The sequence below is a fragment of the Phoca vitulina genome, unplaced genomic scaffold, assembly GCF_004348235.1.
Source record: "Phoca vitulina isolate PV1807 unplaced genomic scaffold, GSC_HSeal_1.0 scaffold5, whole genome shotgun sequence".
NCBI lineage: Eukaryota > Metazoa > Chordata > Mammalia > Carnivora > Phocidae > Phoca > Phoca vitulina.
This window is the reverse complement of record NW_022589708.1, coordinates 15,023,892-15,047,735: the sequence shown is the minus strand read 5'-3', so window position 1 is coordinate 15,047,735 and position 23,844 is coordinate 15,023,892. Positions and strand designations below refer to the sequence as shown.

At 48.6% G+C, this 23,844-nt stretch overlaps 1 protein-coding gene across 2 annotated transcripts in view; it reads right to left on the bottom strand.

Annotated features, from left to right (window-relative positions):
- Positions 1-23,466, bottom strand: part of ABCC4 (ATP binding cassette subfamily C member 4) — a 241,363-nt gene extending 217,897 nt beyond the window's left edge. The window contains exon 1 of one of the 2 annotated variants that reach the window (XM_032402753.1): positions 22,570-23,466. Coding sequence is in view for 1 of the 2 variants with exons in the window: in XM_032402752.1 (XP_032258643.1) it covers positions 22,133-22,206 (74 nt within the window). In the remaining variant the exon portion in view is untranslated. Of the gene's footprint in view, positions 1-22,132; positions 22,291-22,569 lie in introns of those variants that run through there. The other variant, XM_032402752.1, reaches the window with a different exon arrangement.
- Positions 23,467-23,844: the final 378 nt, after the last annotated feature.

Here is a 23,844-nt window from a genome sequence, read left to right as displayed (position 1 = left end):
GCCCCAAGTGAGTTTACGCTAACAGACGATGCAGGATGGGAGTTCCAAAGACAAACCGTATGACTGATCAGAGCGTTAGGCCTTTACGTGATAGGGCACCAGCCCAACCTCTGTGGCAGGAGGCTGGAGACTGAAATCAATCGCATCATCAGTGATTCCACTGATGATGCCTACATAAGAAAATCACAATAGTGGGCGCCTGGGTGGCTCAGCCTTTGGGCGTCTGCCTTCGGCTCGGGTCACAATCCCAGGGTCCTGGGATCGAGTCCCGCATCGGGCTCCCTGCTCGGCAGGGAGTCTGCTTCTCCCTCTGCCTGCCGCTCCCCCTGCTTGTGCTCTGTGTCAAATAAATAAATATTAAAAAAAAAAAGAAAATCACAATAGAAACTCTGGACGCCAAAGCTTGGGGGAACTTTCCTGGTTGGCAATACTCTTGAGTATTGTCACACACTGATGTGCCAGGAGGGTGATACATCGTAACTCCACAGGATAAGACAAGGCAGCTTCCAGCTTGGGACCCCCCCAGACTTCACCACCCTCCCTTTGGTTCCAATTTATATCTGTTGGTTATAATAAATCTGTAATTTGTAAAGACAGCACTTTCCTGAGTTGTAGGTGTTGTTCTGGCGAATTACTGAACCTAAGTGGCTTGTGGGAACCCCTGACTTTGTAGCCAGTTGGGTTAGAAATGAGGGTGGCCTGGGGACCCCCAAACTTGCAACTGCTGTCTGAAGAGAGGGCAGTCTTATGGAGGGCTGCACCCTTCACCTGTGAGGTTTGGATGAACTCCAGGTAGTTGGGGCCAGAACTCCGTGCAGGGGGAGCTCTCGCTAAAGCTCCAGGCCAGGTGCTCACATCTCAAGACACCACGTCCTTAGCTTGGCCTTGAGAGGTCAGCTCACCACTGCCTGCCCTGCTCTGACCACCCCTTTCCCCCATGGCCTCCCTGTCCTCACCTAAGTTAATACAAAACGACAGTCCCAGACCTGGCACCCACCAGCCTCTCACGGTCACTACAAACACTTCGGCCAACACTGAATCAAAAGACTAGAAAGGTCTTAAAAGCTCTCTCCCCTTGCCTTATGACCACATGCTCTAAATCTAGGACAGAGTTCTCATGTAAGCTGTGATGAAATCACCTGAGAAGCTCATTAACAATAAACCCAGACCCCCCCTCACTGGGGTTCTGTTTCCGAAGATCTGAGGCAGAGACCGAGAATCTGCACCGAGAGGATCTGCTCATGGGTTTGGTCTGGAGTTGCATGGAGAATGAATTACGCTTCCACACTTGACAGTCACACGAAGGTGGATGGTAAATGATTCTTCGATCATAGGGGGTTAGAGAACACTCCCTGCAAATCTGGTACGGCCTATGAACCCCAGAGAGAAAACCTGGCCCTAAGATGTCAAGGTCAGTTAAATAATTGAACTAGGACCAAGTAAATCATGAATCCCAGGCTTCAGGGTACCTGGTCTGAGGAAGCCTGGAAAGGACATATCCAAGAGCCCTTCCTCCCCAGAGAACTAGCTGTGGTGGATGCCTGGGGAAAGAGCAGGAAGCAGGGATTTCAGACATTGCCCAGCAGACCAGCTACCGAATGAGGACATACGGGCCCCAGCCCCCGTTGTCCCCGCATGCCCCCCAGCCATGTCTCTGGGGATCACTGGCTCAGAAGTGGAACAGGGAGAAGGCTCCTAACAGCTGTGGGACATGACAGCAGCGACACATGTAGGGAACAGGGCCTCTTGGTAGAGGGAAGGGGAGCACCTGGGCTTCACCAGGCCACCATGAAGAAAGCAGGATTCAAGTCAGGGGCACCTGGGTCCTCCCTCACTGGTTAAGGGGCTCGCTCGAGAAAACAGCCAACATGCTCAGGAAACCCAATAGTAAATCATGCTGGGAGACCATCAGCCTCGCTGGGAATCATAATTACGACAATTTGAAGGTACTACGCCAGACCTAATTTATATACATATGTGTACATATATAAATTGTGTGTGTGTGTGTATATATATATATATATATATATAAATAAAAGGGTTTTTTTTTCATTCCAATATTAGCTAGGCTATGAGTTAACCGACACATTTACAAGATTGTAAGACTCAAAACTGATCCAGTTTTTCTCTAGAACAACTCAGGAAGGGGCACCTGGGTGGCTCAGTCAGTTAAGCGTCCAACTTTTGGTTTCAGCTGAGGTCATGATCTCCGGGTCGTGGGGTCGGGCTCCACACTCAGCGTGGAATCTGCTTGAGATTCTCTCCCTCTGCCCCTCCCACCATTCGCGTACATGCATGTGGGGTGTCTCAAATAAAATAATAAAATCTAAAAAAAGAAAAACCAACAACTCAGAAATACATAATTAAACCTACAAAGCCAGAGTATCCTTTGCCTCGAAAATTTACCTTTTTAGAAACTTACTCCACAGAACCAAGCTTTAAATCTTGTAAGAGAAGGTCGTCAAAAAAAAAAAAAAAAAAAAAAAGGGGGGGGGGGGGCCACCATTTTCTCTTCCCAATGCCAAGGCTGGTGCCTGGGGCAGAGAAGGTGCTGGTTACGTATTTTTGAGAAGAATGATTATATGGTTCAGAATTAAAGAATCCAAAGAATTTGATGATTATATTCAAAATCCTACTTTAAAAAGTATCCAAATTGCAAATGCCCAAAAACGGATAAATGGCTAAAATACATTAACATGATGGAACATCTTAGAGCTATTTTAAAAGACAAACATAGGACCTGTGTTACTAAAGAGGTGTGTTTATATTAAACACAGCATTTTAGGGTGCCTGGGTGGCTCAGCAGTTTAAGCGTCTGCCTTCGGCTCAGGTCATGATCCCAGGGTCCTGGGATCCAGCCCCACATCGGGCTCCCTGCTCAGCAGGGAGCCTGCTTCTTCCTCTCCCTCTGCCTGCCATTCCCCCTGCTTGTGTTCTCTCTCTCTCTCTCAAATAAATAAAATATTTTTAAAAATAAACACTGCATTTTAAAAACAGATTGTGAAACCACTGGAATATGCACACATTAAAAATATGACAAAGCAGGGATGTCTGGCTGACTCAGCTGGTAGACCATGGAACACTGATCTTGGGATTGTGAGTTCGAGCCCCACACTGGTTATAGAGTTTACTTTTTTTTTTTTAAGATTTAATTTTATTTATTCGTCAGAGAGAGAGCGCCCGCGTACAAGCAACGGGGGCATCAGGCAGAGGGAGAAGCAGGCTCCCCGCTGAGCAAGGAGCCCGATGCGGGACTCAATCCCAGAACCCTGGGATCATGACCTGAGCCAAAGGCAGACACTTAACCAACTGAGCCCCCCAGGCGCCCCAGAAGCTGGCAAAATCTTATTCTAGAACTTGGGTGGTAGTTACAAGGGGGGTAACCTTATAACAATCCTCTAATCTATGTCTTTATTTTGTATAATATTCTGTGCCTGTTTTATAAAATAAGGGTTAAAAACTGTGGTGTTAAGTGAGAAGTATAATGGACAAGTGTAAGTTATATATAATCATATATTGACCATTTCCTAGAAATACTTGTGAAAAGCACATAACAAATGTATACAGTGACCTAATAACAAAAGTAGATTTTGCTACCCTCCCTTAAGGGGGGGAAATATCTGCATTAGGCTGCTAGGACTGCTGTAACAAAATACCCCAGACAAGATGGTTTAAATAACAGAAATTTACTTTCTCACAGTTCTGGAGGCTAGAGGTCCAAGATCAAGGTGTTGGTAGGGTTAGTTTCCTCCGAGGCCTCTCTCCTCAGCTTGCCGAGGGCCACCTCCTGTGTCCTCACATGCCTTTTCCTCTGTAAGCATACCCCCCTGGTCTATCTACGTGTGTGCAAATTTTCTCTTCTCCTAAGGACACCCGTCAGACTGGATTAGGGCCCATCCTCATGTCTTCATTTCAATCACCTCTTTAAAAGCCATAACTCCAAATACAGCAGGTACTGAGCAATGGGGTTCCAATGAGTTTTGGAGACACACAATTCAGCCCATAACACTATTGTTCACCCTCAGACTTAACCAAAAAAAAAAAAAAACAAATGGACACCAACATGCAGGACTAGGAAGAACAGAGTTGAGGCAAGACTGGCCATGAGCTAAAAACTGCCGACACTCCTAGATGGGTACGCAGGGCTCATTATTACTGCTCCCTCTATCACTGGTCATTACCCATCATAAAAGGGAAGGAGGGATAGAAGAGGGAGGAATAGAAACAGGAGGAAAACCCACATCTGTGTAGGTTTTAGAGGTTGGGTATTTTCTCCATAAAAGTGAGTCATCCAACAATTAAATAGGTGTCATTTATGGTTAAGAACAAAAATTTTTTTTCTCTAATCAGCAGTAAATATACTTTTTAAAAAATTTAATTAGGGGTGGCTGAGTCAGTTCAGCATCGGAGTCTTGGTTTCAGTTCAGGTCATGATCTCAGGGTTGTGGGATGCAGCCCCAAGGTGGGCTCCACGCTCAGTGGGGAGTCGGCTTGAGATTCTCACTCTCCCTCTGCCCCTCCCCACCCTCATGTGCGTGCACCTGCTCTAAAAAAAAAAAATAATTCATTAGTCAATTAATATAGTGATTTAAGGAAAAGCACTAGAAAAGGAGCAGTGGAAGGAAAGATGGGCATCTATTGACCACTGAACCACACCCACAGCTTAGCTCACCTAATTCCACTCCTTGGCCCATTTGTGAGTCTGACGCTCCCTCATCCCCTTATCCCAGGCACAGGATTTGCCTCTATTTCCTGGCCACCCCCTTACAGTTAGGTGAGACCATGTGGCACTGGAGAGCAAGGGATGCCTGTCACTCACAGGCAGGGCTCAGGCCTTCAAACCATGCGCACACCTCTCCACACTCTCCCTCTTCCCACCCTCCCAACCTGGATGAGGTAGCAATCCAGCTTCAACCAACAGGAGCCTGGCCTAGGTCCTTGCATACACATCACCTGGGACCTGTTAAAATGCAAATTCAGATTCACCAAGTCTGGGGCAGGGCCTGAGACTCTGCATTTCTCCCAGGCCCCGGGTGGTGGCCAGGGGACTGGTCTACAGACCACACTTCCAAGTAGCAAGGCTCTAGGCAGAGCCTCCCACCGGGGAGGTTCTCCGGACGCCTCAGACACAGTGATCAAATGAGCAGTGGAAGACGCAGCAGGAAGACCCAACCAGAAATAGCCAGCAGGCCTGCCGCTCTTGACCCGTATCACAGGTCAACTCAGACCTATGAGTGACTCCAGTCTCAAAGGACAGCTCATGAATGTATGCCGTGACAGCTGCAGACAGATGACATTAGTGTATGCAATGTGATAGGGGCTGGCTGGCTTCTATCAACAACAGAATCTGCCACCCTGAGTCAGAGGACAGAGCTGTCAACAGTGGGATCTGTAAAGGCAGTCACGGCCACTGCACGGAAGCCTCGGCGGCTGGTCTCGGGGGAGAGGACAAGGTCACGCAGCCTCCACCAGCCACATTGCTCTTGCACAGACAGAAGCCCACAGGGAGGCTGTTTACTCCTGGAGGTCACCGCGGTGATCAACAGAGGGTTTGTCTATAAAGCCTCGGCAAATATTTGTATCACCTTATCCCTCGGCATCCTAGCAGTCCGGTGTTTATAAAACCTGCACGCAAATATCACCGTGCTTGTCCAAAATTTGCAGGGAGCTGACGAGAACTTGGCAGTAACCCCCACGGACACTCTGAGACGCTCTGGTTTGCAGTGGGACCTTCTCAGGTTTGATTTCAAGCTTAGTTAACTTTAGGTTTCTTCTCTATTTACGTAACAGACAGCTGACCTAAGAGAGGCACAGCGCACGGCTGGCTCTCCCGTGAACCTGTAGGAGGGGAACAGGATTCCCTCTGCCCTCCATCAGCATCAGTCAAAAGCCTGGAAAACAGGCTGCACAGCCAGGAAGCTCCCACCCACCCAAAAGCTCTAAGCAAGCTCTGCCCACTCCGAAAGAGCCATCTAAATCTCAACTGCCGAGAAATCTAGCTTACCGACTACTCAAGGAGTGCAGGCTGGTTAACCTCAGGTACACAGCTGAGGTAACTTCCTTGAGGGAAATGCTCTTAGGGTTCAGCTGAGAATGACGAGAGCAGGGCACTTCGGGTATTTGCAGTGAAATGCACTTACCATGCTTTCCACGTTCATGCACCCTAGACTGACCTTTCACAGGCAGGGAAAACAGCGCTTCCCAGCCTAGCCTCTCTTGAAATCACCACGGATTTCATAAGCAAACATGAGCTCTAGAGCAGTCCCCTCTACTCTGAGTGGTCAAGAAGCCCCACGGGGTCATAGGTGGTTTCTACCTTTTTCTGTTTCTTCCAAAGCACCTGGTATAATGAAAAGTGTATGCTAGGCAAACCTAAAGGCCTTCTAGGGGTGCCTGGTGGCTCAGTCGGTCAAGCGTCTGCCTTTGGCTTGGATCAAGTCCCGCATCCTGTGTCAGGCTCCCTGCTGAGCGGGGAGCCTGCTTCTCCCTCTCCCTCTGCCCCTCCCCTCTGCTTGTGTGCTCACTCACTCTCTCAAAATCTTAAAAAAAAAAAAAAAAACCTAAACACCTGCTACTTAACACAGAAATAACACACATACACCAAATGTGTCACCTCATTTATTTTATGTCTTCAAGGCAGACAAGGAAAACACATATTTAGCCCAAAAAGTTCAGGAAGAAGCATCTACTGCAATCAGTTTTTTCTCTAACTCAAGAGCAATTTATTTGAAACAAGTTCCCTTATTTGGAATCTCCCCAAAACTTCCAAACCTTTTTTTTTTTCTAAAGTCTCCAAACAGCGCATGGTGTTATGGTTTTTAGACATTTTCTTTTCCTGGTGATTCTTTCAGCTTTGATGATCTTGGGCCTCCTGCCAGGTAGGAGTAAATTTCAGGGGCAGCCCCACCCTGCCTGGCCAGCATGGCTCAGGTGTGAAGTCCTGAATCACATCCCCCATTATCGCTTCCTTTTGTGCCTGCTCCCTTCCCTCCGGGTCATGACTCTTCAGGCCCACCTATCAGACAAAGTCCTGCCTTCAATTCCCCGGAGAAGATCACCGAAAATACAAAAAGTTAAAATTAAAGGCAACACATCCACGGGGCTAGTATTTGGTGTGTGCACATCCTTCTATTCCACGGAGTCAGCAAGGACCTAAGACTCTGGTTTAGCACCACGGGCCCTCTCGCTCTCTCGATGCCTCTTCCAGATGACTCCAGGATTTTTTTTTTCTTTCAGATTTTTTATTTGAGAAAGAGAGTGATTGCAGGGGGAGGGGCAGAAGGGGGAGGAAGAATGAGAGAGAGAATCTCAAACAGACTCCACACTGAGTGAAAGTCTGTCCCGGGGCTTGATCTCACGACCCCGAGCCAAAACCAAGATTCGGACGTTTCACCGACTGAGCCATCCAGGCGCCCCTGGGTTTTCTTAACAAGCCTGCTTCAGCTATTATTTCTGTCCAAGCTCCCTTCTCTGATGAGCTATCAGATTTCTCTCTAGATCATCATACAACAGAGCAATTAACATTTAAGGCCCCACTGGAACACTCTGACGGAGACTTCAGCCCCTTGCCTGCTTGCCGTACAATCCAATTTTTTTTTTTTCCCCAAATGGTATGAGGTGTGGAGGGGAAAGACAGGTGGTTGCACAGCTATGATTTTACTTCAAGTAAACACAATAACAATTAAAGTAGTTGAGCCTAGTTTTTCATTTAATTTTTATCATGTCACCACCCTAGATTCTTAGGCGAAAAGGCACAGGGTTAACAAGCACTGATTTGACTTCACATTTCTGGTAATTATCCACGAGTTAATAACAGAGGCTGCTTAAAGTCCACAAACAAAACTTACAAGGTTCTCACAGCCCAGAGGCAAAAGTGAAGGGGTGATGGAAAAACCCCCAGAGCTCCTGCTGGCTCTGAACTTGAAACAGCTCTTCCGCACCAAACCAACCCTTCCTCAGGACCATCCTTCCACCTCTCTTCTAGGCAACCATTTGTTCAGAGCTCTCAGCAAGGACTCCAGACCTGGAATATGGAATTTGTCGGCCACATTCTGACAAGCAAAAGCAATGGTACCAGAAAATAGAAGACCGGAGTACCATGTTTTACACACAATACAGAGAACAGCTGTCCCAAACGATAACACCAATTTAAAATGTAAGAACCTCTCCGCCCATTATTCAGAGTTAAGGGGAGAAAGCTAATTATAAATCATATACTTTTCTCTTTGGGCAATACTATGTCAATGGGACAGATTTTCGGAAAATTCCAGCTAAACCAGTTCATTCTTTGAAGCATTAGGTCAATTACAAACATACCAACCCTAGCTACATATTCAGAAAGAACAAAAACATCCTTTGAAAAGCCTCTGTACGTGGTCTATTAAAGGGCTTATTCAGTAGGAAGTGGAAGAAGGAAAGCTCCATAGGGAATCTCAGGACACACTAAAATAGCTTTCTTAATAATCTTAGGATCTTCTCCCACTCACTTTGAAAAACGTTTCCTATAACCACAAAAACTCAGAAGTGGAGGGAAAAAGAAAGCAACAGCAAACACAAATGGGTTTAGCATAGAATGCAGGGAATCCCATGTAGACATACTCTGCAGATGGGCTGTCACCCTGGCTTCCATCTCCAGGCCTATACCAACCCCAGCAATCCGGATGCCGTTTCCCGGCAAATCCGATTCCCTCTCGCAAGGCTCTCTGTTCCTCATCCCTTCCAAGAAGGTCGCCTGAACATCAGAAGGAAGGGGAGACGGAGGGAAGACGGACCACCCCCCTCACACACACCAGTGAGGACCCAACTCTATAACCTAAGAGCAGAGGAGTCGCCACCCCCTCTTCCTCCCTCCAAAGAGGCCAGAGCCAAATGGCATCTTCCTCCCTCATCCCCATGGAAGCAGCCCTCAAATGCTCTCAAAGCACAGAATGTGTACATGCCTTTATTAAAAATTTTTTAAAAAGATACAACCCACAACTCACTTTTTTTTTTTTAAGATTTTATTTATCTGATAGAGAGCAAGCAAGCACAAGCAGGGGAGAGGGGCAGAGGGAGAAGCAGACTCCCAGCTGATCAGGGAGCCCAATGCGCGGCTTGATCCCAGGACCCTGGGATCATGACCTGAACTGAAGGCAGAGGCTTAACTGACTGAGCCACCCAGGCATCCCTCACTTTTTTTTTTTTTCTTTTTAACCAGGAATCTCAACAACAAGACTGTAGTAAACAGGAATTTTAACATTCACTAATTCAAATGAGGTCTTAAGTGCTGGTCCACCATGTGACAAGCACTTTCCTAGATTGTCACCCACAGATGGAATCTTCCATGGAGCTCACAGTCAGGAAGGAAAGCAGGGGACAACCACACTAAGACAGGTCCAGAACAATGACAATGATCAGACAGAAAATGAAACAGAGATGTGGCTGAGGACGGGAGCGGTTACTCTAGCTGGGGTTGAGGCTCTCAGAGGAGGCCAGGTGTGGACCAAAAGCCAGGTCAGCCTGAGAACAGCAGCTGAAAAGCCCTAAGGTCCAAAGCACTTACAGAAAAATCCTGAAATACTAAGCATTTGCCTCTAATTGAGCAGAGATAATAAAAGAATGTCCTGTAGAAGGGAGTGAATCAGGGAATCTGGGGAGAGGTAGCTGGGCTTCAGGACTTCTCCCATCCACCCAGAGTTACTACTAGCATGTTCAACTGACAAATACAGAAACTGGCTGGGACTGGATCTGGCCCAAGGGCACACACTGTTAGTTCATCAGCCAGGACAGTTCCCACAGGACTGCCGATGTGCCGCTTCGCAGTCTCCACCAGCTCAGCAGACCCCAAGTGCTGGGCCCCACGCAGGGCCGCTCAGAGGCCTCGGCCCACCCAAAACTCTGGGACCAGGCAATCGGCTAAGCCCGCCAGGCTGCGGTGAAGGCCCGCGTCATCTCGGGGGGACTTCCAACCTCTCCCCCTTCCCCAGGACTTCCCTGGTTCCCAGACTACTCACCACCGCCCCCTGGCCACGGCTCCCTGTCCAGCTCGCTCTGCCTCGCACGACGAAGCTAAATGCTGGACTACAATGGCCTTCACTGGCTGGACTCACACACATCCCAGGACACCCCTCCGGCCCCACAAACCGGACCACCCGTGAGATACCCCCGTCCACGCTCCCATCACCCGGTGGGACCCTCCAGGGCCGCACGCCCTCCCTGGAGCTTTCACAGCCCGCCTTCTTGCCAACAAAGCACAGGCCGCAGGTGGTTTTCCCAGGTGGGGATGGATCATAGGTTTTCACTAGCCATTACTCCTGGTCCAAGTGTAGCAAACATTGGCATCACCCTGACCACATTTCCTGCCCAAGTTCCATGGTGGGCTGAGGGGGTATAGTTTATGGAATATGAACTTCAGCTCAATTAGAGCAGTATTATTTATCATCCAACCTAACACACTCCTAGGAGTAAAACGAGGTGCTGTTAATAATTACAGTGTGAGAAGGGGTGTAAACCAGGCCTGTCCTGAGCAAACCAAGAGTTAGAATCACATGGCACAGATGAAAAGAAAAATTAAAAACAACGAGACTGGCAACAGCTCTATGACCTCAGGCAATCAAAAAAAAAATTTATGACTTTTTTTTTTAAGATTTTATTTATTTATTTGACAGAGAGACATGGCGAGAGAGGTAACACAAGCAGAGGGACTGGTAGAGGGAGAAGCAGGCTTCCCACGGAGCAGGGAGCCCGATGTGGGGCTCGATTCCAGGACCCTGGGATCATGACCTGAGCCGAAGGCAGACACTTAAAAACTGAGCTACCCAGGCGCCCCTGACTTATTTATTTTAGAGAGAGAGAGAGCACAAGTGGGAGGGGCAGAGGGAGAGGGAGAAAGACTCTCAAGCAGATTGCCCCACTGAGCGAGGAACCCGAGGCGAGGCTCAATCTCATGATCCTGAGATCACGACCTGAATCAAAACCAAGAGTTGGACGCTTATCCCACTGCGCCACCCAGGCACCCCTCAAAAATTTTATTCTTAATCTGATTTCCTTTCAAATCAAGGTAGGATTTCTTTTCCTTTAGTGGGGGGAGAGGGGTAGGAGGAAGGCTACCATACCAAACCATTTCCTTCCGAAATAAAAAGATGCAAGAACAACACTAAGAATGGTGGCCTATCAGAAGACCCAGATATAGGGGTGCCTGGGTAGCTCAGTGGGTTAAGCATCCGACTTTGATTTCAGCTCAGGTCATGCTCTCAGGATCATGGGATCAAGCCCCACGTCAGGCTCAGCAGTGAGTCTGTTTGAGATTCTCTTTCTCTCCCCCTGCATCCACCCACCCACACCCACACCCTCTCTCTCTCTCTCTCTCTCTCTCTCTCAAATAAATAAATAAATCTTCAAAAAAAAAAAAAAGGGAAGGGGCACCTGGGTGGCTCAGTCGGTTGGGCACCTGCCTTCCGCTCAGGTCATGATCCCAGGGTCCTGGGATCGAGCCCTGAGTCAGGCTCCCCACTCAGCAGGGAGTCTGCTTCTCCCTCTCCCTCTGCCCCTCTACCTGCTTGTGTTCTCTCTCCCTCTCAAATAAAATATTTTTTAAAAATGGGGAACCCAGATATAAAGAACAGAAACCCTTCTCTCTACAATCTAACCTAAGACTAAAATCCATCAGGAGCCAGGGGTCACTTCAGAAGTTAAGACTGGGCCTGAACACGGACGCCAGATAGCTAAACCTAGGGAAAAGAAGTCAGGAGCCAGATAGCTAAACCTAGGGAAAAGAAGTCCTCTGCAACGCAGTAGGCTTCTGCAGGTGCACCTCTTTAGGGATTCGAGGAGAGGAAAGAACTCCTGCACAAACTAAAACACAATGTAGTCTAATAAGCACCACCTGTTCCAGGAAGCCTTTCCGGGATCACACCAGCTCCTCAGGCATGGACCTCTCCCTCCTCTGCACATGACTTCCCACATTTGAAGCTGGGAATCAAACAGCCCCATACCCTCCATTTACTAATGCTTTGGGCAAAAAACATACCCTCTGCACCTCAGTCTCAGCTGGAGGCAAAGCGTCTACAAACACTATCAAGGTTACGGTAGCACCCGTAGCTCCTGTGATAGGAATTTACATAATAAGGCAGAAAACTGTTCATGAAAGTCCTGGAGCGATCAGAATGGCTGTGCCCAAGGTGAAGGGGGCCACCGCCTGGAGGGAAGGGCACGGAGAGAGGAAGATGGAGGGGAGGGGGCAAAGCCCATCCAATACTCAACCCCTACCTTCACAAATCCCCGAGCCCCATCGCAGACAGATTTTTGTGGAAACCAAGGAACGGGGCTGACTTGGCGGGGAGGGCGGGGCAGAGAAGGTTCTAGAGAACATAGCAGGTGCGAGCACGGGGCAGGAGGAAGTGAGCGCAGCACCGGCAGGAAGTGTGGAATGGGACCTCCAGCCACCAGCGGCTCCCCAGGAGCCACAGGGCTTCCTGCCCGGGGACCACCGCCACGGGAGAACACGCCAGCCTCACCCGTGCTTACGTCCCGTTGTCCGTCCGTCCGTCCCCCCCACCCCCTGTCCCCCGGGGCGCGGCACGGTCGGCCCTTCCACACACGGGGTGCCGCGCATCGGTGTTCACGGTCACCTCTTCCTTGAAATTCCTGCCAGGAGTCCGCTGTGAGAGGGAGGAAAGCGCTAATGGCTCTGAGCCCGACCTTCTGTCTGTGTGACCCAGGGCCGGCCTATTTCAACCTGCCCCTGGTTCACGTGAGGCCTGCCCGTCGGGGTTCAATCCAGCTGCCACAGCCCTCACCCCCCTCACACACCACCCTCCCCACGGCCTGACCCATGAAGGAGTAGCTATCTACTCACTTTGTTCTGCCCTCAATAGAAACGCCAATTCCCAGAAATCAAAGGCGATGAATTCCCTTCTCAAAAGTGTGTGTGAGTCGGCGGCTCTGTGGGATTCCTTCCTGCTGCACCTCATCCTTCCTGGAAGCCTTTCTCAGAAACTGCGCCTCCCGCTTACAGGAAAGGAATCCCTCCCTCCCGAGGAACTGTGGGGATGAAGCAGCCTTAAGGAATTTCCCTTCAAGACTTCAACTTACTTTCCGAGCAGCCCCTAGCAGCGATGACCAAAATCCACGCGACAAAGAGAAAGAGCAGACAGAGACAGAGAGGAGGGAGGAAGGGGATCCTAATTTGGCTTACTCAGCGGGACGAATTCTCTTTAAAAGATCTGTTTCAAATATATATATATATCTGTTTCAAGGAAAACACAGGACTACGTTACATGCAAAAGGGGAAAAGCAAAGAGGATTCTGAGTATGCCTGAGAACAGAGTCCTCTCTTTTTTTCAGCTATTAATACTTGATACACTAAGGACTTGCATGGGGCTTTTCACAAAAGCAAGATAATTTGGTTAAATTTACATGCAGATGTAAAAGAGAAAGTTCAGAGCACGAGTCTCAGTTACCTCACCGCCTTAAAGAACATAACCTACACCGGACGGTCCTTCACCCAAGATGCGCAAACCTGGTTCCGGGCAACGAACACCATCAGGGGTGATCCCATTTCAAGAGCAAGAATGATACTTGAAGACCCACCCTGCCTGTCCAGGGACAGAGCTCATTCTGCTCCTGAGTCAAGTACTCTGAAGGGTTTTTAAGGGCACTGCCTCTGAGTCTGAAAAGTTTGGGGGATTTTTTACCTGAATTCGACTCAAAATTTAAGAGGCAGCAGGTCAACAGAAGGCTAAGGTCGTGAGGTCAAAGTCCCCAGTGAGTTCAGTGTAATAGAGAAGCAAAGACCACAATACAAAGCAGCTCTGATCAGTGACACAGTGGCACTCACTCCAACCAAGACCTCCACGGGACATGCGGGGAGCCTCAGGCGGCGGGGACTACATAGCAAAGTACCACAGACAGGGCGACTTAAATAACAAAAATTGAGCCTCTCCACGGTTCTGCAGGGATGGAGTCCAAGATCAAGGTGTCAGCACCATTAATAGAAAGAAAGTAGGTGCCAGAAGCTGACTTGGGTGGTTTCGGCCTGTTGCTCTGCTGTGGAACTGTTTTCTAGAAGACTTTTGGATAATGTAGCTACCACCACCTTATAATTTCCCAAGTGCTTCCACAGACAGTGGACCCGTTCTGAGTATAAATTACATTCCCCTTCGTTGCTTTCTTTTTTTTTTTTTTTTTAACAAATCTTAATTTCTGTAGCAGTTACTAACCGTTCACTTCTCCATTGGAGATGGATATTACACACCACACCACTTCCACACTCCCTCCCTGCTGACTTGCCTTGCTTCACTGCAAGTGGGGAAGAAAAGTAAATGTACAGCATTTTATTCACTTATTATACTTAAAACATAAGTTTTATTTTTTCTTTTTTTTTTTAAGATTTTATTTATTTATTTGACAGAGAGAAACACAGTGAGAGAGGGAACACAAGCAGGGGGAGTGGGAGAGGGAGAAGCAGGCTTCCCGCTGAGCAGGGAGTCCGACATGGGGCTCGATCCCAGGACTCTGGGATCATGACCTGAGCCGAAGGCAGATGCTTAACGGCTGAGCCACCCAGGTGCCCCTGTCAAATAAAATCTTTAAAAAAAAAAAAAGTTCCCTCTCCTTCGCTCTCCATACTTGCCTACAGTTCTGCTATAGCTTGGATGTCCCAGATTGCAATTTTTGCTGTTCCCAAATAAACTCATTCTAGCTGGTAAAATAAATGACAGTTTTATTTTTAAGGTCAACATTCCATAATGCCCAGCTTCCTCCTGTTTAAGGTAGAGGTGTCTACATTTCCAAATTAGAAAAACTCAGATTAGGAAGACTAAACTAATAATTTACAATCACTAAGTAAGCCTACTAAGTTCAAGATGCTCAGCTGGCACCAAGATAAAGGTAAAAGACACTTGTTCCTGCCCTCAAAGAGCTAACAATTTAGTTTTAAAAGTCACAAAAGAGGGGCACCTGGGTGGCTCAGTCGGTTAAGCATCTGCCTTCGGTTCAGGTCATGATCCCAGGGTCCTGGGATCGAGCCCCACGTCGGACTCCCTGCTCAGTGGGGAGCCTGCTTCTCCCTCTCCCTCTGTGTGCACTCTCGCTCGCACACTCTCCCTCTCAAATAAATAAGTAAATAAATCTTTAAAAGAAAAAAAAAAAGGAAAGACCCCACAAGAGCCAGCCTGTGTTCATTAACAGGAAATCATGCTAATTCCTTTCTTTGCAGGATTTCAGAATGACTGCCTGGTACATAAGGCACCTCTGGACTCCCGTAAGACAGATGACATGACCACCCCCCCAACACCTGTGGCCAAGTTCATCTGCTACCCGGCGTTCATGAGTGGATCAGAGGACAGTTCCAGGACCTGTCCTTTCTGGCATTCAGAAAGAAAACTGCAAAAGTTTTCAAAGAACTTTCAACTGACAACAACGGGATGCTGAACTGTGACACCAACAAAATGAACTTAAACAGAGAAAAAAACAGCAGTTTGCGTGGGGATAAACCCCATGGACTGTGATGTCAGTTGACCGTGTGTCCAATGTAGCCCAACTGTATACATTGCTCACCATACCCAAATTTCATACGTGCAAAGAGGAAAGGACCCTCATCTGCATTTTTAATGGCATCTCAGAAAATACTGCTGAAGGGGCACCTGGGTGGCTCAGTCATTAAGCTGTCAAAATAAATAAATAAAATCTTTAAAAAAAATCAAATAGAGGGGCGCTTGGGTGGCTCAGTTGGTTAAGCGTCTGCCTTCGGCTCAGGTCATGATCCCAGGGGCCCTGGGATCAAGTCCCACATCGGGCTCCCTGCTCTGCGGGAAGCCTGCTTCTCCCTCTCCCACTCCCCCTGCTTGTGTTCCCTCTCTCACTGTGTATCCCTCTGCCAAATAAATAAAATCTTTAAAAAAAAAGAAAAAGAAAATACTGCGGAAATAGGTAAACACAAGTTTGTTTTGTTTTGTTTTAAAGATTTTATTTATTTGAGGGGCACCTGGGTGACTCGGTTGAGCGGCTGCCTTCGGCTCAGGTCATGATCCTGGAGTCCCAGGATGGAGCCCCGCATCGGGCTCCCTGCTCAGCGGGGAGTGTGCTTCTCCCTCTGACCCTCCCCCGTCTCATGCTCTCTCTCTCTCATTCTCTCTCAAATAAATAAATAAATAATATTTAAAAAAAAAAAAAAGATTTTATTTGAGAGAGACAGCAAGGGGAGGGGGGAGGGAGAAGCAGACTCCCCAATAAGCAGGGAACCCGAAGAGGGGCTCAATCCCAGGACCCTGAGATCATGACTCGAGGCGAAGGCAAACGCTTAACCAGCAACTGAGCCACCCAGGCGCCCCGGTAAACATGAGTTTTAACTTCTAAAAAAAATTAATCTTACCCTCTAACTTACATTTTTAGTTATCTCACAGTATGTACATAATATAAAGAGATCTTAGAAGGATTAATCTTTAAATGGATCAATCTTTGGGGTCCCTGGCTGGCTCAGTCAGTAGAGCATATGACTGTTGATCTTGGGAGTTGTGGTTCAAGCCCCACATTGGGTGTAGAGATTACTTTAAAATATTTAAAAACTAAAAATAGGGTACCTGCTCCCCCTGCTTGTGCACAATTCGTCAGCACAGAAACACAAAAAGTATTTGCAGGGGCTTAGAGTTCACACAGAGAAGAAACCCACAGAGACATTCTCATGGTAAGAGACAGGGTTTCCTGGCCCCACTGAGAAGTGACAGGCAAGATTTAGGATAAAGGTTCACAGGGTGCGTGACATCGCTGGGCTCCACATCCCACAGAGCAGGCACAGCCTGGGAGATACACAGGGAGGGCGGGGGGGGGGGGGGGGGCTCCCCTGGAGAACTCAGAAAGGCAAATTATCTACTTGACACACCTGAATGAACACTAGTTAACCCCGCTCACACTGAGCAGATGCAGAACTGTAAGGATAAAAACAAACAAAAAAATCAAATAGAGGGGCGCTGGGGTGGCTCAGTCGTTAAGCGTCTGCCTTCGGCTCAGGTCATGGTCCCAGGGTCCTGGGATCGAGCCCCACATCGGGCTCTCTGCTCAGCGGGAAGTCTGCTTCTCCCTCTCCCACTCCCCCTGCTTGTGTTCCCTCTCTCATTGTGTCTCTCTCTGTCAAATAAATAAAATTTAAAAATTTAAAAATAAAATAAAATGAAACATCTCAAATAAATAAATAAAACATCTCCAAAAAATAAATGGTAAAACAAAACCTCTCACTGCACTCTCGGTCACTACTTACTGAGGGCCTAATGCAGCCACCCTCTGGAAAGCAGGACAGCACTCAGCATCTGCACTCCTTCCCAACCCCAGCTCTGACAAGTCTCCAGTCTGACCCCAGTGGCAGTCTCAGCAACAGCATTGGCTTTCCAAAGTGACAGTTCACAGACTGAGCCAGCGTCAGGGGAATGAGAACGGAGCCACTCTCCAGTGGCCTACGTGCATGTGGCCATGCACTTCTCTGGGGACAGGTCCTGAGCTGCTAACTGCGGAGCGAGGGTAGACAGGTAAACGTAGAGCACATCTCCAGGGATGCTGCGCACCAGGGGACAAGACAATCTAGGGCCCAGCTGGATAAGCCTACACCACTTATTTCCAATAACAGGAAAGAGGAAGAATTATTCAATAAACCATGATGAGAAATGGGCTATTTTGGAAAAAATGCGGCTGATCTTATGCCAAATACAAAAGGAAATTCTAGCTGACTTTGTATTAGAAAGAAAATGCTTATGGAGATTTAGATGATGCTGGAATCTAAAAAAGATATATTACAGAAGCAACAGGAAAAACCAGAAAGAGCTCAATGACATATAAATGTAAAACCTCTGATCTAGGGGCACCTGGCTGGCTCAGTCAGTAGTGTGTGTGACTCTTGATCTTGGAGTTGTGAGTCTGAGCCCCCCAATGGATGTAGAGATTAAAAATAATTTTTAAAATCTTTTAAAAAAATTCTTTAAGGGGCGCCTGGGTGGCTCAGTCGTTAAGCATCTGCCTTCGGCTCAGGTCATGATCCCAGGGTCCTGGGATCGAGCCCCACATCGGGCTCCCTGCTCAGCGGGAAGCCTGCTTCTCCCTCTCCCACTCCCCCTGCTTGTGCTCCCTCTCTCACTTTCTCTGTCAAATAAATAAATAAAATCTTTTAAAAAAAAATTCTTTAAAAAAACAAAACCTCTGATCTAAATTAAGAGTCAAATGAAAATCTGAAAAAACATAAGCACTATTACAAGTTATTTCAAAAATATAAATGCCTCATAGGAAAACATCTAATACACAATTCAAAGATACAAAAAAAGGCTCCATCTCTATAAATCAAATTCAAATTAAAACCCTGATATTATTTTTAATCTTTGACTTAGAAAAAAAATTAATTCAAGTACTTCAAATCGACCATCAAATATGCACACAAACCGCTCCTGAGGGTCAGTTGGTCCAAAACTGGAAAACAAATTTGCCTTTCATCAGTTATTCCACTTCTGGCAACACAGAAAAAGGAAAGACGCACCAAAATATATGGGCATGGATACGCACTGCATCATAATTAGACATAAACTGTATTCAACAAAAGTGAAGACTGGATAGGGGCACCTGGGTGGCTCAGTTGGTTAAGTGACTGCCTCAGTCAGGTCATGATCCCAGGATCCTGGGATCGAGCCCCACATCGGGCTCATTGCTCAGCGGGAAGCCTGCTTCTTCTCCCTCTCCCAATCCCCCTGCTTGTGTTCCCTCTCATGCTGTCTCTCTCTCTCTCTGTCAATTAAATAAATAAATAAAATCTTTAAAAAAAAAAAGTGAAGACTGGATAAATTACAATTGTTAAATATCATGTTTTGAAGTTTTAATGCCATGAATAAATGTTAACCACAGAAAATTAAGAAGGAACCCAGATTCAAAACTATTTGGGGGGAAGAAACACACTACTTGGTTTTGTAGAAAAGATGTGTATGCATATGAGTTTTAGGGGGAAGACTAAGAAACCAAAGTATCAGCAGGTATACTTGGCTAATGGAAATAAATCATCCATGGGGCACCTAGGTGGCTAAGTTGTTAAGCGTCTGCCTTTGGCTCAGGTCATGATCTTACGGTCCTGGGATTGAGCCCCGCATCGGGCTCCTTGCTCAGCAGGGAGTCTGCTTCTCCCTTGCCCTCTGTCCCTGCTTGTGTTCCCTCTCTCGCTGTCTCTGTCAAATAAATAAAATCTTTAAAAAAGAAGAAATCATCCATATTCCTTTTTTTTTCTGTAGTTTTAAATTCCTTACAAAAATAGAAAAATAAGGGCGCCTGGGTGGCTCAGTCAGTTAAGCGTCTGCCTTCAGCTCAGGTCATGATCACGATCAGGTCCCGCATCAGGCTCCCTGCTCGGCAGTGAGCCTGCTTCTCCCTCTCCCTCTGCCTCTCTCCCTGCTTGTGTTCCCTCTCTCACTGTCTCTCGCTCTGTCAAATAAATAAATAAATAAATGTCAAATAAATAAATAAAAATCTTTAAAAAAAATAGAAAAATATACATATTCTTTTCAAAAATCCACAACAGGGGCACCTAGCCGGCTCAGTCAGTAAAGCGTGCAACTCTTGATCTCAGGGTGGTGAGTTCAAGCACCATGTTGGGCATGGAGCCTCCTTAAAAAAGAAAACAAAAATCTGCAACAATTACCAACCACCATTATGTACAACTCCTCCTAGGCCCAAGTCCAACCTTTGCTGTGAAAACACCAAAACCCCACTAAGGCCATTGGTATAGAAGTCCATAAAGCTAGTTACTGGCATCATTTGAGTAGATAACTACCAGTTCACAAGTTTAGAAAGCAGATGCAATTTGAGAAGAAAAGCAAATATCCAATAAGATGATAACTTGGTTTTTCTCTGCAAGGTGAGCCTTGTCTCCAGGGAGCACTTCCTGGCCGGGCTCACTTCGACTTTCCCGCCTGCATCCAGAGGGGTACACACGGAAATCACTAAGGCGGCCTCCAACTTTCAAATCCCTAGAAATGCAGAAGATAAATAGATACAGGATGGCAATCATGGTCAACAGCTGACCTCAAAAGACCTGCCCCTTTTTTAAAACTGGAATAACAATGCCAATGGGGGCAGTGGCTTAAAGCACAAGCCAGGCTCAACCTTCCATCAGAATCACCTGGAGCACAGGTTTAAACCCCACCCCAGAGTTTCTACATAATTTACAGAACTGGTCTGGAATGGGTGAAAGAGAATCTGCATTGCTAACAAGCCCCGGGGTGACTGATGATGCTGAAGGTGTGAGTTCCATGCTTGGAGTAAAGCTGCCCTAAAGCATGGTAATAGGTTTCACGTGCACCATCTCCTCTCCCAAGAGCAATAACTTTAAGAAAGTCCAGCCTACAAGCACAAAGGTGTCTTTGGAATAGCCTTCTCTCCCCATGCATTTAAGAACAAGTGTCCCAACAGGAGCAGCTCAGTCCAGCAGCTGCAAACACAGGCTCAGGAGCCAGACTGCCTCACTGGGGACCCTGCTGTACCGTGACACACAGCTGTGTGATCCCAGGCAACTTAACTTCTCTCCGCTTCTGTGCCATCAAGTGCAAAACAGAGGTAAGAGCTCCTTCCCCTGCAGCAGGGAAGCTGGAAACGGGGCCTACCAAAGTCATCAATCAAGAGTCCTCACCTGCCCATTTTCATGCACACACCTTGTGAAAAATCCATAAATAGAAAGTGCTTCCAGAGTTCCTTGCACTGCCTGAAGTTACAGAGATGTTTGCCTACTTCATTATTATATATGATAACCACACCCAAATTCCTTCTTCTACCCATACACTTTCCTTGAGAAGGGCCCAAGGGCCAAGAGATGTCCCCACACACTGAATACACCACAATCAAAACAAGCCTAAGAGAGCACTACTCTCCCCCTCGGGATCTCCTAGGCTTTCCCATAAAAAAGGTTAAATATCAGAATGTGGGAACTTTGATTAAAGCCTTAGGGTTAGTTTAGGGTCAAGAAACAAAAGATCTAATCATCAACCAAGTGTAATTAAAGCCCACAGGTTCAGGCCCACCTAGTTCAGAGTCCCAGCTAGGACATGGAAAACCAGCCACGAGCTTCACCTCGCCGAGCCGTTTTTCACCTGTGTCTTCTCCCAGCTCAGGGACCCTCCAGTGATTTTAGGGCCATAGGACTCCTGGACAGGACCACCCGCATTAAGACCATGGATCACTTCTCTAAAAGCTAGAGATCCGGAGACGACTCCACAGGCTTCAAGGATCCCAACTCCAGAGCGGTCCTCAAAGGTGGAAATGGGAACAACTGCAAAAGGGAAAGCGGCTGTGCAAAAACATACTCCAGCTGTGGTTATGTACGTCCCAGACAAAAGCAAAACGTGTTCAAGAACAGTGTTCCCATTCATCAAATAAAAACCACAGTGAAATGAAATCTGCCACTAGATACCAGGACACACCGTGTGAGACGCACGCGGACAAAGGGAGAGAGCGAGACATGGTCACAAACACAGGGAGCCCGGTGGAGTTTGCAACTCAGAGTCACATAAGGACTATCGGAAGAGGTGGGGACGCTGGGGGGGAGGGGGGCGGATGGCAATGGTCCAGGGCACTAATTAGACAAGGAAGCTGTTCAGAAGCTGCTTGCTTAGGAAGAAAAAGGTGCAGCTTTAGTTTATGAGAAGGGCGAATCCCTGAGCGGTACTGGGGAAGTCGGCTAAGGATGGAAGGGCCGGGGGCGGGGGGCTCCTGCCGGTTCTCCCTCGCGGCCGTAATTGTCCCCGGACAGCCTCGGTTCTCCCCCTCCCCACACCCTGCTCGCGCTCCAGGGGCTGCAGCTCCGGCGGATGCTGCCTGCTCCGGCTCCTCCCCCCCTCCTCCTCCCAGACACTGGAGGCTAGCGGGGCCGCGAACGCCAAGGCAGGGATCCCCCTGAGCCCCCGCCCCCAGGTCCCGGGCTCCCCTCCCCGGCCCCGCTCCCGCCGGGCCCGCGCGCCAGGGCGCCGGCGGGGACCACGCGGCCAGCGTGGGGTGGCCCCACCCACGGCGAGAAGCCGCGCGGTGCCGGCGACCAGCGCTCCCACGCCACGACCCTCCAGCCCCAGAAGGCGCCGGCAGCCACAGGCAGGCGCTCGGCGGCGGCGGCGGCGGGATGTCGCAGCTCGGGCGGGGCGCTCACCAGAAGAACACGCGCGAGCAGAGGTTCGCGTTCTGCAGCGGGTTGGGCTTCACCTCCGCGTACACTGGCAGCATCTTGCCGCCGGGGTCGCGCCGCTCCGGGAGGCGCGGGCGGGGATGCTGGAGCTCCGGCGGGCGCGCCGGTCCTCTAGGCGGGAGCCCAAGAGCCACCCGCTTCCGGGAGCGGAGCGCCGGCGGCCCGCCCCCTTCCCCCCCACCCCGCCCCCGGGCCGCGCTGCTGCGGCTGCTGCCGCCGTCGGGAGCCGGGAGCCGGGAGCGACGCGCCGCTTGCGAGGCGGCGGGACCGGGGCGGCGGAGACCAGGCGGCGGGTCCCGGCTGCAGGTGCTAGGCGAGGCCGCCGGCGGCGTTCGATGTAGGCGGGTAGGCAGAGCTCGCGGCCCCCAGGGTCCGGCGCGGAGGCGCCCACGTGCCCTCACCTGGCTGCAAACTTGGCAGAAGTTCGCGCTCGGTGCCAGAGCACCCGCAGAAGGTGCGGAGGCGAGGCGCCGACTCTGCCCACCCAGCCGCTCGGAAACGCCCCCTGGGCTGTGGCTTTCAGAACACTTGGGAGAGCTGCCAGACCTAAAGTGGCCTTCTGGGCTTGCTGCCCTCATCAGGACCAAACAAGGGTGCTGTGGGAGGTTCTCCAACGTGAGAGCCAAACATTTGACCTCGGGCAAGAGCAGGATTGAGCACAGATTATCTTTGCAGAGCTGCGAGACCTAAAGAAAGGTAACAGAGGATTGAAAGAACTCCTCTGATTTGGGAAGAGGAATGCACGCCGTCACTTGGGGCAGGCTTTTTGCAGCTCACATGTTGCATTGCACGGAGGAGCTCCAGTCAGCTTTTTACTGCCCTCTGAGACTGGCAAAGGCGGATATGGAAAGAAGAGAGCCGGCCTTATGATTTCTTTCATCGTGCCCTCAGAGCCTAGCAGAATGTTCAGTGGCCAACAGAACATATGTTACAGAACACCGGTCATGTGCACTGCTGGGGACCTTACCTCACTTCTAACTCTAACAAGGCCAGAGTCAAGAAGGTGTTATCCCTATTTTCCAGATGAGAAAGATAAGGCTGAAGGACAGAACTTTTACATCGTCTTAGAGTCAGTAAATGATGAGACCCGACTGGGACTCAGTCAGAGTCCAGCATGGTCTGTCCCACTGGTGATGGTCAGTGTGCGGGAAACGTGCCTGGGTGGATGAATGAGTGATTGCAGGACTTAATGAACAAAATCTCGGACTCCCACTCAGAAGTCTTCAGTTGTTGTGTGGTTATCTTACCAGTGCTCAGCAGCTTCTCTTCCCTTCAACGCTAAATGAAGAAAAAACCAAGTACTTAGAGCAAGATCACTTTAAAAAAAAAAATTATTTGGTGAATTCTACCCCCAAGGTGGGGCTCAAACTTACCACAAGAGATCAAGAGTTGCATGCTCTACATACTGAGCTAGCCAGGTGCCCCAAGATCATTTTATTTTTTGATAATTTCCCATTTTCCGTGGTTAAGATGGTGTTATTGATAATGGCTCTTTGGTTACCTGAGGGGAGTTAGGTGGGTGAGGAGTGAAATAGAAGGAATTAAGAGTCCACTTACCATGATGAGTACTGAGTAATGTATATAATTGTTGAATCATTATATTGTACACCTGAAACTAATATAACACCATGTGGGGCGCCTGGGTGGCTCAGTCAGTTAAGCGTCTGCCTTCTCTC